General features: G+C 43.3%; 1 protein-coding gene across 1 annotated transcript in view; it reads right to left on the reverse strand.

Annotated features, from left to right (window-relative positions):
* Positions 1–13,560, reverse strand: part of LOC134674191 (prolow-density lipoprotein receptor-related protein 1) — a 154,348-nt gene extending 140,788 nt beyond the window's left edge. Inside the window, exons 1-11 of the mRNA XM_063532248.1 lie at positions 13,539–13,560; positions 12,013–12,180; positions 9,941–10,102; positions 9,264–9,410; positions 8,699–8,812; positions 7,880–8,002; positions 5,607–5,754; positions 4,457–4,572; positions 3,554–3,740; positions 1,047–1,272; positions 371–563 (exon numbers count right to left, since the gene is read on the reverse strand). Of these exons, the coding sequence (XP_063388318.1) occupies positions 371–563; positions 1,047–1,272; positions 3,554–3,740; positions 4,457–4,572; positions 5,607–5,754; positions 7,880–8,002; positions 8,699–8,812; positions 9,264–9,410; positions 9,941–10,102; positions 12,013–12,180; positions 13,539–13,560 (1,606 nt within the window). The remainder of the gene's footprint in view (positions 1–370; positions 564–1,046; positions 1,273–3,553; positions 3,741–4,456; positions 4,573–5,606; positions 5,755–7,879; positions 8,003–8,698; positions 8,813–9,263; positions 9,411–9,940; positions 10,103–12,012; positions 12,181–13,538) is intronic.
* Between the last annotated feature and the right edge of the window lie 1,189 nt (positions 13,561–14,749).

The following is a 14,749-nucleotide window of genomic DNA, read 5'->3' on the forward strand; positions in this document are numbered from 1 at the left end:
AAAGTAGAATAAGTTGGTAGAATTCGATATATTTGTTAAGATAATATTGTTGATGTAGAAATACGTGGTCCGCTATTAATAAAGCAGCATTATCATCATCATAAATTTGGCATTGCATGAATAGTTTCCCCTCACTACAAATTACAATAAGTCAGTGGATATTCGTGATTTATTTGATAAACAATTAAACACATAAACAAAGGTTATTTCTCCTGTTTTGTTATGATTTTTGTACAATAAAGTGTTTTACTACTACTACTACAACGTCTTCTTTCCGTCTGATGGCTTCCTTTATGCAACACGAACTCTCTAACACGGCGGAACGAATGTAGACCTTAACATCTACATAATAAAGTTTACAATCGCTTACCGACTGGCTGCCTTTGCCTATGGAACACCAACGCAGCCGTGACCCGTGCGGACACGGGTATGATCTTCTGTGTGTGCGTGGGCGTGCGTGCGTGTGTGCGTGCGTAGCGTGACGTCATCAGCACGCTCTGGTTGTTCCATTGGGGTAAGTAGAGGGAGGCTTCGAAGTTTGAAATAAGGGATACTCGTTCAGACTGAAACAAAAGAAGATTAAGTAATCATTCGCATTCGTAACAGACAACATCGATTCATGACAGCTAACACGAATGGGATGAATGAGTGAATGAAAATATCTATGTATGTATCATATTAACCAATAAAATGGTGGCTCTGACTGTATACCGATACAGGTATCACACATACAATGAAAGTTTCATTCGTTTCATTCGTGCCAGCTTTGGTGAATCAACCTCGATTAGCAAAAAAAGTTTTCCTAAATATACTGCCAATACGCCATATCTTGGGATTAGCTCTCCTCCCTTATTTTAACGCTTTTGAGGTTGTATCTTAGGGTGATATTCCAACTGTCCAATTTCTTTGTCCAATGTGTATTGCGTCTCACATTTTGCTTTAATGGGAGAGTGAGACGTACTAATATTGGATAGGTGGAATACCACCCTTATAGAAGAAAGGTAATTGAAATTTAGTTAACAGTACAGTACAGACTATACACTAACCTCGTACGCCCTGAAAACAGTGACTCTATTCCCTCCATAGTAGTCGCTCCTCTCCACGCTGTCCATATAAGCGTCGACCCAGTAGAGCCACTTGTTGGTCAGGTCCAGCGTGAGCGCCGTGGGGTACACCAGGCGGGACGACGCCAGGTCTGTGGGCGCGCCGCCCCACAGCTCCGTGCGCACCACGCGCGCCGGCGAGCCGCCCCACACCGACCAGAATATGAAGCTGGAATGGAACAGGCGATTTTAATAATAGAAATATTTATTTTCACCACACCAGCACGGAAAGGCTTACTTTGCACAAAAACTGATAGCAAAGTTGCATTTTATTCACATGTGAGGCAAAGTAATCAAATGCAAATTGTGAGTTGTTTTCTTATGTTTGCTGGTAGAATTGACTTTTAAATGATGATTTTGGTTGTTTGGTTTGATTTACGCTCGAGATTCCATTTTTCGAAGCACTCGCTACAGTCGCGTAAAAATGGAATCTTGAGCGTTGCGAGGGTTTCAAAGCACGAGGGTTAAACAAAATTTTCCCCCGAGTGAAACACAAAATTTTTCACCACACCAACCCGAAGCAAATATTAAATGTAAAATATCAACCAAAATAAATTAAAAAAAAAATGTTATTAAATATTTATCATCCTCAATCATCATTTAAAAGTCAATTCTACCAGCAAACATAAGAAAACAACTCAAAATTTCCATTTGATTACTTTGCCTCACATGTGAATTACTGATAGCAAAGTGCAACTTTGCTATCAGTAATTCACATTAAAGTGCAACTTTGCTATCCGTTTTTGAAGTGCAAAGTAAGCTTTTCCGACCTGGTGTGGTGAAAAAATCTTTGTAAGGTTGATACTGGTATTCCACCTGTCCAATTTCTTAGTCCTATGTGTATTTGCGTCTTATATTTTGCTTAGGGCCACTTGCACTATTCACTAACCCGGGGTTAACAGGTTAAACCTGGAGTGTCACCATGGTTACCAGTACAATTTGACACTAGCTTAACGGTTTAACCGGTTAACCCCGGGTTAGTGGGATGGTGCAAGTGGGCCTTAGTGGTTGAGTGAGACGCAATGCACTTTGGACCGAGATATTGGATAGGTGGAATACCAACTAAAGAGACTAGTTTCAGTAGTAGGTAGTATTCTGCGAAGGTGGCATAGGGTGGATGGCTAGCCTCTGGAATATAGTCAGGGGGTCTTGTAGTGAATGGAATCAATGGAACCAACATGGTAGTGCCTTGTTTACACCGACCGTCATTAAACATCAGGCATACTAAGAACAGGAATGGGCCTAGAACGGACCCTTGAGGCACTCCAAAAGCTATAGATCAACCAGCTGATCGGTTTTTATTATAACTACTCGCGGTGAGTTCTATCCAAAAGATACACCGAGACAAGGTTAGGGCACCAGATGCGACATGCAGGTTCTGTCAGGAGTCACGAGGAGACTGCAATGCACATTCTCTGCTCTTGTGGACCACTAATGTCAAAAAGAAGTACCTACCTAGGGTGACACGTAGTGCAACCCTATGAGGTACAGAACATTACGGCCCAAAGAATCTGGAACTTTCTGGATGCAACGGGCATCAGTAATGAACTTTAAAGGGCCGTCACAATAGATCAATGCTGGTCGATGCGACACTTAAAGGCCCACAACACCACAATAATAATAATAATAAGCCCCCAGGGCAGCTTGTGGCGAGCTGAATGGGAAGTGACGTCCCTTGGGTCCCATACCCCCGAGAGTCGGTCAGGCCCCTCTCTCCGGCTTGCCTTCATTGGCCGGCTGGAGTGAACACTGAGCAGGGGCCGCAGGACTCTCACCTCTGGCTTGCCTTAACCGGCCGTCCAGAGTGGGGTGTCAGAGCTATATGCTCGCAGGGCGGAAGTGAAACATGTCTAAGACGCGAGTTGGCACAGTGGCTGCTTACAGCCACTGGGTAGAAAGCGGTGCACACCTCTCCACGCCCTGAGCCGCTCACGTGATGTTGTCCCCTTGTCGCTCCGTGCGAGCGGCCGTTTTCGGGGACCCATATTGTGAGTTGGCGAGTCACCACCTGGCCCATTTTTTCATGTTTTTTAACATATGAGCAGGGCAGGTGCCATAGTCTCCTCCATAGTCCCGGTTACTAGCCCACTAGCAACTCAACGCAATAGCCCGGTTTCTTTTTGTACCTTTTCTTACAATAGTCCTACACTAACCGGGGCTTGTCCTTGAGTGCACTACTATAGCGCAAACAGGGATAGTCGTCGGTTGGTGTCACGTTACATTTAGAGTAAATTGTCTTATTACAAGGGGCCTCTACGTGTTGGCTTCGGCCCCACGTACGCCTTCCAAATGCCCGGGACCCCATGGTCCCGAGAATTTGTAAAAGACAGACATAATAATAATAGGGCACCATTCACTATCCTCTAAGGATTGATTTAATTTTTATTTTCTCATGACCACACAATCAAAAGCCTTTGATAGATCGAAAAGTGAGATATATCGGTAGTGACCCATGAGGTTGGTTATCGTTCTGCTGGGGCGGCGTAGGGTCGATGGCTAGCCCCCGGAGCTTAGCCAAGGAGTCCTGCAGCAGGCGGCAGTGCGCTAAGTCCCGCGAGCACACGAACATGGCGCCCGCCGCGCCGTCCACCAGGTACCAAGCGCCCGACACCCAGTCCAGCGCCATGAAGTTTACCGCTGAAACAATAGTACATTATTGTCGAGGCTCGGAAGTAGCTACTTGCAGGCTGAGGATTCGTTTTAAACGGACGACCTTGGGAGTCCGTTTAATTGAATCCGAAGCCAGCAAGTAGCCTTCCAGCCGAGTCATATATAGTGCTTTTCTCAAAAATGGTGCAATAAATATAAATATCATAGAAATATTTTACAAAAGCAACGTTCTTACGTATACATTTTCACAGAAACAAGCCCTTGCCGCCTTTTTATTTTTTTAATAAAAAAATAGAAGTGTATTTTTCTGCCGAAAATACGCCAACCTATTTGAGACAGCTAAATAGTCGCAGTACTAATCATCTGTTTGGCTGTTTAATGGGCCTGTGCCTTCATTTGATATGGCTATTTCAAATTTTAAAAAGTTTGGAACTCGACAAATAATAGAATTTGTATGCAACATTGCAGTCCCAAAATCGAGACTGCAATGTTTTTAACTTTTTAATTTTTGACTGACCATAAACTACGCGCTTGGCGACCTATTTTTTAGACGGCAAAGTCGAGTTTGCCGTCCATTTTTGAGAAAAATTATTGAGTAACCCCTTTATTCATGAAACTTTACGGGCCTGATTTTGTTAAATTATGTTTTATCCCTTTCTTACAAATGCATAAGGCAAAATGACAGATAAAGACAAACGATTAGAGGATATGTTGGAGATAGCCTCCAGTAGTAGACCACTTACAGTCAACAGAAGGGAACAGCGTCGGCGGGTCGCGCTGCCACTTCTTCGAGAAGTCATCGACAGACACGCACATTATGCCAGAGCGGCTGAGGTTGTGGTGGACGTAGCAGAAAGACCTGGAAAATAACATGTTTTGGTTACTAGTTTTTATGGTCATTACGGCAGGGGTGCGAAACTCCTGACTTCGGGCAAACTCGGCTCCGTTCGGCTCAGCATTGCTCCGAGCAATTATTAGGGTTGACACAACTTGACGTCCCTTTGCGTGCACGACCACAAATAAGATAATGGTTTTAATTTTGACAACCCTAAATAGCCGAAAGGGATAGTGCCATATATTAAAAAGGGACAGCATGATTCGACCCTGAACCGCTGTCAAACTTCGGTTTTGTAGGAAGTGTCCTTTCTGTACGGTAGTACTATTGTGTGGTTACCGACAAATCTATTTCTCATAAATTATCAAAATAGAAATACCTCCTAAAATATGACAAGGCTCCGATGGCCCGTGGTGACTGTATTTGAATTAGTGTCTTCAGCTTTCATGGCTAACGTCATAACTCCTAGCTAAACCTTAATTCTCTTTGGCTAGACCATTAAGCTTCATTAGCTATTGCTCTAATTTCTCGATATAAAAACTAAATAATATCTCTTTGGAAGTGCGATGAAAAGCTTATTTCAATCATAAATTACCTGTTAGAATAATCGAAATCCATAGCCTTATTACTATCAGAGATGCAGGTTCGTCTACTTGTTTGCTACCTTATACATAATAAAACAAACTATCTACCTATATTTAATTACACAAACGGGTCTACCGCGATATAATTTCATTATTTTTACCTTAAATTCCGGCGTTTCAGCTGAGTTACACCAGCTGGTCACGGAATTTAAGGTAAAAATAATGAAATTATATCGCGGTAGACCCGATTGTGTAATTAAATATGTGTACAAAACGCGAGAGTTTAAAGAAGCAGTCGGCAACCTTTCAGCAGCCAAGGGCCACATAGTACTTAAAGAAATTGACGCGGGCCGCACTTTGGTAATATTGTTACATTAGCAGACATTGTCGTTTGTCAATAGTACATACAAAATAGCCAGGAGGCCTGCGGGCCGCCTGTTGCTGACCGCTGGTTTAGAGTGTTGAACTGTCTACCTGTTTGAATAGTCGAAGTCCATAGCCTTAACTTGCAGCGCCGTCAGCGTGAGGTTGTCCTTCTTAGGCGGTGCGTGCCCATCGGGCCACACCCGAGATATGCCCTTCTGAGTGATCACCAGCAGAGATGCTGGCTCGTCTGGTCGGTCTGAAATATGTTGGATTTGATATTTGAACTTCAAAATTATCCTGACGCTTTATTGTTAAGAGATAATACTTAGCGCTACTTGCACCATCCCGGTTAACCGGTTAAACCGTTGAAACAGAGTCAAATTGTACCGGTAACCATGGTAACTCCAGGTTTAATCGGTTACCCTGGATTAGTTATGGTTCAAGTGGTGCTTATTGTGTGTAATTTTGCTCGCCCGCTAAGCGTTTCTTGCTGAATGCACAGATGCTATATACGATACATAATTTGAAGGGTAGAACAATAAAATGTTTGTAAATAAAAGTACATATATAAAAGTAAAATATGACATTAATATTTAAAATACAGATTGTTTAGCTGTCTTGCTCCCAACGTGCCTTTTGGCTCAGCAACGGACTACGCCGAGGGCTACTTTCTAGACGCGTGACTCCTTTCCCCACAGTTATCGACGTGGAATCGACTATAGCCAATAAGAGCGAAAAAAACGTCGACGCGTCGGCAGGCGTCGATAAATGTGTGGAGACCCTAAAACTGTTTTTCTTATGTATGGTATATCAGGAAGCTTCTTTATATAATATTATACAGTATAATTTACCGTTAACACACAATACAAGAGCCGCCAGATAGCCTGTACCCGGGTGCACACAGGCAGGTGTAAGAGCCGGGCGTGTTGCGGCACCATTGTGGACACTGGACACGACTGCTGGTGGCACTCGTCTAATGTGAGATATTTACCGTTAACAGCAATACAAGAGCCGCCAGACAGCTTGTACCCGGGTGCACACAGGCAGGTATAAGAGCCGGGCGTGTTGCGGCACCATTGTGGACACTGGACACGTCTGCTGGTGGCACTCGTCTAATGTGAGATATTTACCGTTAACAGCAATACAAGAGCCGCCAGACAGCTTGTACCCGGATGCACACAGGCAGGTGTAAGAGCCGGGCGTGTTGCGGCACCATTGTGGACACTGGACACGTCTGCTGGTGGCACTCGTCTAATGTGAGATATTTACCGTTAACAGCAATACAAGAGCCGCCAGACAGCTTGTACCCGGGTGCACACAGGCAGGTATAAGAGCCGGGCGTGTTGCGGCACCATTGTGGACACTGGACACGTCTGCTGGTGGCACTCGTCTAATGTGAGATATTTACCGTTAACAGCAACACAAGAGCCGCCAGACAGCTTGTACCCGGGTGCACACAGGCAGGTGTAAGAGCCGGGCGTGTTGCGGCACCATTGTGGACACTGGACACGTCTGCTGGTGGCACTCGTCTAATGTGAGATATTTACCGTTAACAGCAATACAAGAGCCGCCAGACAGCTTGTACCCGGGTGCACACAGGCAGGTATAAGAGCCCGGTGTGTTGCGGCACCATTGTGGACACTGGACACGTCTGCTGGTGGCACTCGTCTAATGTGAGATATTTACCGTTAACAGCAATACAAGAGCCGCCAGACAGCTTGTACCCGGGTGCACACAGGCAGGTGTAAGAGCCGGGCGTGTTGCGGCACCATTGTGGACACTGGACACGTCTGCTGGTGGCACTCGTCTAATGTGAGATATTTACCGTTAACAGCAACACAAGAGCCGCCAGACAGCTTGTACCCGGGTGCACACAGGCAGGTGTAAGAGCCGGGCGTGTTGCGGCACCATTGTGGACACTGGACACGTCTGCTGGTGGCACTCGTCTAATGTGAGATATTTACCGTTAACAGCAATACAAGAGCCGCCAGACAGCTTGTACCCGGGTGCACACAGGCAGGTGTAAGAGCCGGGCGTGTTGCGGCACCATTGTGGACACTGGACACGTCTGCTGGTGGCACTCGTCTAATGTGAGATATTTACCGTTAACAGCAATACAAGAGCCGCCAGACAGCTTGTACCCGGGTGCACACAGGCAGGTATAAGAGCCGGGTGTGTTGCGGCACCATTGTGGACACTGGACACGTCTGCTGGTGGCACTCGTCTAATGTGAGATATTTACCGTTAACAGCGATACAAGAGCCGCCAGACAGCTTGTACCCGGGTGCACACAGGCAGGTGTAAGAGCCGGGCGTGTTGCGGCACCATTGTGGACACTGGACACGTCTGCTGGTGGCACTCGTCTAATGTGAGATATTTACCGTTAACAGCAACACAAGAGCCGCCAGACAGCTTGTACCCGGGTGCACACAGGCAGGTATAAGAGCCGGGCGTGTTGCGGCACCATTGTGGACACGTCGCTTCTTGTTGACACTCGTCTAAATCTGCAAAAGACAAAAACTGCGTTAGTGCTGACGTATGAATATAATCCACCGAGCAGGGCGAAGGTGTTATAGTCAACTTAATTCATATGTGTTTGTAGTATAGCTCGCAGTCGTATCTGCTTGATTGAAATTAGATTAGTATGCATATTTAATGACACAAACAGGTTTACCGCGATATAATCATTCCACCACCAGCTTGAAGGAAGCTACCTTGTGGTCTTTCTGTGACTACAGCTGGTGCAACTCGGCTGAAACGTCGGAATTTAAGGTAAAACAATGAAATTATATAGCGGTAGACCCGTTTGTGTTATTAAATGTGTGTACAAAACGTGAGGGTTTAAAGTGTTATAGTTTAGTATGGGTTAGCACATTGTTACTGGGGAATTCTCAATATAAACTCGGGACTAGGGTGCCGTTAAGATAGAAAACTCTTACGGTAGAGGTCTACGCGCCTCCAGGCTTGTAAAAAATAAGGAAGGAATGGAAGGATTCGCACGCTTCTGGTAATCTTCCGTAGCTCAGTTGATTTAAAGCGGAGCGGAGAAGATCGGATCGGTGTTTCGAAAGGTCGCAGGTTCGAGTCTTGGCGGAAGCGGTGATTTTATTTTTAATATAAAAAAGATACTTATGTGTTAGTTTGTAGCAAATAACTAGTCTAAATAGTTTTATTTAGACTAGTAATTAGAACCGACATACCTTCGCATTTCCCATTGACGTGCTGATATCCATCCTGGCAATAGCAGGCGAGTCCTTCGTGCGTGGGTCTACACCCCTCTGCGCATTTCAGCGGGCCGCATTGGGCTTTCGTGACTGAAACAAAAATATAGTTGTCTATATCTTTAGGTATTTAAATATAATCAAACAATCTGTAAATTTTCGTGTAGTTATAACATTTATTGGTTAACCAACCAAATACAAAACCGCCTGGATCAGTGACTGAATGACCTGGCTTTAACCTACATTATTTGATCATGTAATGTTTTCATCTACCCTCAACTGGCTTATGGAGCCAGTTTTCATTTAAATACCTAAACATACAATACAGAGTATAGATATGTACATCAATATTATGCTAGTAGATTTCTTGTACAAAACAATAAATATTATGAGGAATTGGGGAGACTGTATACGAGACTGACTGAACCGTCGCAACTGTCACGCGCCACGTTCTAGGGTTGTCACGGCCTAGGGTTGTCATTGTCACACACAGTGTACGCCTAGGGGTTTCACACACAGTGTTGCAAGATACTAGTCTACTCACAGTTGTCACAGATGTCCCACTCGTCTGAACCGTCGCGGCAGTCGCGTATGGAGTCGCAGAACGACCGGATAGGGACGCACTCGAACACCCCACCTAGGGGTGTCGCGCACCGCGCCGTGTTGTTTGGACATTTGAACTCCTTCTGGCCTGTAATAAATTATATCAATTAAAGTCAAAATGCAAGTTGGCTTTAGTGACGAATGGATTTAAAATATGATAGCACGCAGTGCAATAAGATTCGCAAATTAAACCATTTTATGTCCAAGTCCGTACGATTTTGCCCAGTTGCATTGCGGCCACTTTCAGTACCTATGTAAATGCTGCATGGTTGTCAACATTCAAGTCATCATCTTATCTGTGGTCGCACGCACAAAAGGAAGTTAAGTGGTGTCAACCCTAATAATTGCTCGGAGCAATGCTGAGCCGAACGGAGCCGAGTTTGCCCGAAGTCAGGAGTGTCTCCCCACTAACTACAATCTGTTGGTAACTTGTATTAACGTGTAAAGTACTATATTTACCTTAGTAAATCATACGATATAATGTATTTCCAATGGTTCGCCAACACAAACATCACGCGGTACGACCGGCTCTGTTCGCAGTCTTACATCGACTGACTAACTGTCAGTGACGTCACCATGACGTAAGCGCTCGAGACGTCTATACACTACAGTACGTACACGTGAAGGGGTCCTCGTCGGAGTGGTCCCGCTGGCCGCAGTCCGTGTCGCCGTCGCAGCGCCACGCGGCCGGTATGCAGCGCCCGGTGGCGCAGCGGAACTGCCCCTGGCTGCAGGGCGATGTGTCTGTGGCGTTTGCGGCATCGGAGTGGCTTAGGTGCTCTGGAAGGAAATAAGTGCTATTAGTCCTCATGACATTTCTTTAGGTACCTATACCCTTTTAGACACCGACACATTTGTAGGAAATACCTAAAGATACGCCCAGATCATTCGACTGCACCGCTAGCACACCGCTCACGTCTTGCACATCGTATTATGAAATGTAATAGCAGTGGCACGAGAGCAGTTTGTGAGTTTTTCGCCCAGATCTATTAGGCACTTTAATAAAGAGCGGCGTCGCAGTTTAGACAGTTTACTATGTAACGTAGACATTTTCTTGGATTTTAAATTAATATTTTTGGGTTGAATTCTTTTTCTTCTTTCAACGGTTTTAACAATATCCCAAACTAACTCGATTGATTGCACTTCTTTGCATAATCTGTTGCATTCAGATGCACCTTTTGATGCTTATCTGTTGTCGGGGTTGTCATATGAGTAAAAATAATTAAAACTTGAGATATTTATGTTGTCACTCCAGGAAAACTTTGTATGATTTAGGTATGACTTTTTTAGAAAAAAAATAATATTGATGTAAAACAAAACATAGAAATTATAGACTGACAAAGTGGCTCTGGAATGAAACATTATTAGATTTAATGATAAAATATATTTCTTAGGCTCAAGAGTGAGTTGTTAAGTTAATCAGTTCAGAAATTTCGAAGGATTTGTGTCTTCAGGGATTGGCACCCTACTTTTGTTTTTGGCCTTTTGTTCTCAACATATGAGAAGGTCATTCTGAGATGACATGCACTTTTGATGTGTGGACCCCTCCGGGGACGCACGCTCGCATGAGCCCTATTTTGTGATAAGACCACACATTCCACATGGTGGTCAAAATGGTGGAAGCAGTTCGAGTCCTTCGGTGTGTTCCACTGAGTAAGTATAAATGGAATTTAGTTGTGATCAATTCCAAAATGGCGCGAAACATTGTGGGTTTGTTCTTAACCAAGTTTTGGTTCTTTACAGAGTTGACTCCTGCTCGAGGGAAGGGAGCGCTCCGCCAGAAGTCCTAACAGCTTCCAGTGCGGTGAGCTAAATTTCCAATTGTTTCATTTTTTCTCTAGCGGCCATAAAGGGCATCGGCTAATATATCCTTTTCTCGCTTTGCAGGAGCCGGGATGTTTCTAGATGTTTCTAGAAGCTTTTGATGTTTCTAGAAGTTTCAAGATGTTTCGAATTTGAAGTTTTAAAATGATGCTGTGGGATCTGTCCCACGTCATCTGCACTGGCCGGCTCCAACCAGGATAGCAGTCAGCTTCCCGGGGATAGGCGAGGTCACTCCCCGCTGCTCCAGGTCCGGTAGCAGTTTTTGAGGTCGGTCCGATGCATCTTTAATTTTTAAATTGCGTCTGCGCTCGGCTACAAATTTAAAATGTGATTTAGAGCAATAGTTATTTTAATTTAAAGTTTTGAAAGTTCTGGTGCATAAAACTTAGGTATTTCGAAATTTAGTTTTTAGTAATTAATTAATTGGTGTAAACCTTATAACATGAACCTGTGAAGCGACCCAGCTATACCACTGAGCTTTTGTAATATCTAATGTTTAGGAATAAAGTTTGTTAGATATAAATCTGTTTAATTGTTTCTCCTCTTAGCTTTCCTACAGCAAGGTTTCCATTTAGTTTATTTTATTTAATTTTATTTAATTTTATTTTGTTAACATGGCTGTTTTTATTTTTGACAAGCCGGAGCTTTCCATTCATTTATTTTACCCCCTTTCAAAACAGCCGTGTTACAACTACACTCATTTCTTTCAAGTACTGAACCATGTTTACAATTTGCAATGCACACAAAACAGCAGAAATTCAGAGAGACTGCAAAAATCAGTCATAATTTACTGTTTCAGTTCGCAATAGGCCTGATGAAGGAAGATGAGTCTGATCGGCTGGTTTACCATTTAGAAAGATACGTACCGCAGTGTATCTCGTCCGAGCCGTCGGGGCAGTGGTCGCGCGCGTCGCAGCGCCACGCAGCGGGCACGCAGCGGGAGCCGTCGCGGCAGAGGAACTGGCCCGGCCCGCAGGAGATGAGGCCGTCCTCGGTGCCGAGCGAGGGGAATGTTAACTCCTCGCCTGGTATACCTGGAAAGATGTATGACTAATATATGTGATGTCTTTGTTCCATTTTTTAGGGTTTCCGTACCCAAAGGGTAAAGACATTACTAAGAATCCACTGTCCGTCTGTCTGTCTGTCATCAGGCCGTGTCTCATTAATCATGATAGTTAGTGAAATCTTCACAAATACTAAAAAGTACGGAACCCTCGGTGGGCGATTCCGACTCGCACTTGTCCGGTTTTTATGATACTTATATGAGAAACGAGTAGACTAATCACCTGATTGTTAGCAATTACCGTCCGACACCTGCAACACCAGAGGGGTTACAACTTACAACAGAATTTAAGATGGGAGTATGTCCGCTTTTTTCTCGAATGTTTTTATATTTATAAAAAAAAACCGGGCAAGTGCGAGTCGGACTCGCGCACGAAGAGTTCCGTACCAGAATGAAAAAAAAAACGAAAAAAAAGCAAAAAAAAACGGTCACCCATCCAAGTACTGACCACTCCCGACGTTGCTTAACTTTGGTCAAAAATCACGTTTGTTGTATGGGAGCCCCATTTAAATCTTTATTTTATTCTGTTTTTAGTATTTGTTGTTATAGCGGCAACAGAAATACATCATCTGTGAAAATTTCAACTGTCTAGCTATCACGGTTCGTGAGATACAGCCTGGTGACAGACGGACGGACGGACGGACGGACGGACAGCGAAGTCTTAGTAATAGGGTCCCGTTTTACCCTTTGGGTACGGAACCCTAATAAAAAGTAGGCGTTGAGTAGAAACTAGAAATAAAGTTACTGATACTAATTTGATGGAATTCATACTTAATTTTATAAATACAAGTAATAGTGTCTGTCTGTTACCTCTTTACGCTAAAACCGCTGTAACAATTTAGATGGTATATTTGGTACCTATGCGTGCTAGGTACCGATTCGCGAGAGAGCTCTAAGTCGCGGCGTTTTCCCCAGTGTTGCCAACTTGGCAAAAATGATGCCAGATCTGGCATATTTTCACTCGCTTTGGCACTAAAATTTTCCATTTAGCATCTGGCATATTTTTTAGCATAATTTAGTCTAAGCCAAGTTTGCACCAACTTGGCAGCAACAATATGCGCCATCGCCTTATGTGGTTCATATTTTCATATGAATTTTGATTTTTGTGGACGGATGGACGTCAACGGACTATATAAAGTTGGTCAAGGAGATCTTGTCAGTAGAAAATTACTAGTAGGTAAATTTGAAAAATGTATGTGTTTTAAGTGTCTAATTTCAAGTGATATTTTAGCAATTTTATAGCATAGATGTTTCAAAAATCTCTGGCATAATCTAGACATTAGTCTAGCATTTTTTCAAAATCCGAGATGGCAACACTGGTTTTCCCACCTGTGTCGGCTGTCGCACCCATCATGTGCTAGCCGTGCAGATAGATTGAAGCCCGGGGAAGGACATTTTTTAGGGTTCCGTACCCAAAGGGTAAAACGGAACCCTATTACTAAGACTCTGCTGTCCGTCCGTCCGTCCGTCGGCCACCAGGCTGTATCTCACAAACCGTGATAGATAGACAGTTGAAATTTTCACAGATGATGTTATTTCTGTTGCCGCTATAACAACAAATACTAATAAAAACTTTTTACAAAAAAAAGAAAACCGACTTCAAAAAGGATGAAATAAAATATTATCCTTTTTAAGTCTATGCGTTACCAACTGATATGTTTGAAGTCGGTGCCAAGCCAACTTTTGAAGCATACCATGATTTTGGTGCGATTCTATAATGATTTACGTTGGATTGCCTTACACGACGACAATGAACGTACTTTCTGTAGGTACAGTCGTCGTTAAAAATATGTTTACACTTTTCGTCTTATATTACATATTACAAAGGAGTACGGTGCAAAAGTGTAAACATATTATGTTTCAATGTTTCATGTTTCAATTAGGCACTTTTTATTTATCTCGTAAGTGAGTGCTTTGTATATGTAGTATCTAAGTTATAACATAACACTTTATTTTGTTCTTAGTTTTTCAGTTTTTTTTTTCTTTGTTTTTACACTATTTAATTGGTGTCCTGTCACCGGTAGTAGGCTTTGATTATGTAAGCGAATGTTGTTAGTTTTGGTTTGAGTCTTATCTCTTTCATGTGTGCGATGTGTGTGTGTGTGTGTGTGTGTGTGTGTGTGTGTGTGTGTGTGTGTGTGTGTGTGTGATGCGTGTTACTTAAGTATATGTTTTTACTACATATCTATTTGCGAGTTCCTGTAATTGGCTCTATATATCTATTTATGATTCCATTGTCATTTAGTTAGCTGTTGGATCTCCTTATGTAAATAAATAAATAAATAAATAAATATCTTTGACGTCGACTGTACCTAAGAACACACGATCAAATCTTCTTGGTACAGTCCGTACCATGTTTGTGGGCACGCAAGCGTGGGATTGAGACTGAGTTATTTCCCGTCCCTTATTCAGAGGACTACATTTCAAAATATAAAACAAATCAAGGAATTTACGTTCTTGCCAAATTTCACCTAAAGTGGTTCAGTTGTTTAGCCATGAAAAGGCGACAAAGAGGCAGACAGAATTACTTACACATTTAT

Source organism: Cydia fagiglandana, chromosome 19 (assembly GCF_963556715.1).
Source record: "Cydia fagiglandana chromosome 19, ilCydFagi1.1, whole genome shotgun sequence".
NCBI classification, from domain to species: domain Eukaryota; kingdom Metazoa; phylum Arthropoda; class Insecta; order Lepidoptera; family Tortricidae; genus Cydia; species Cydia fagiglandana.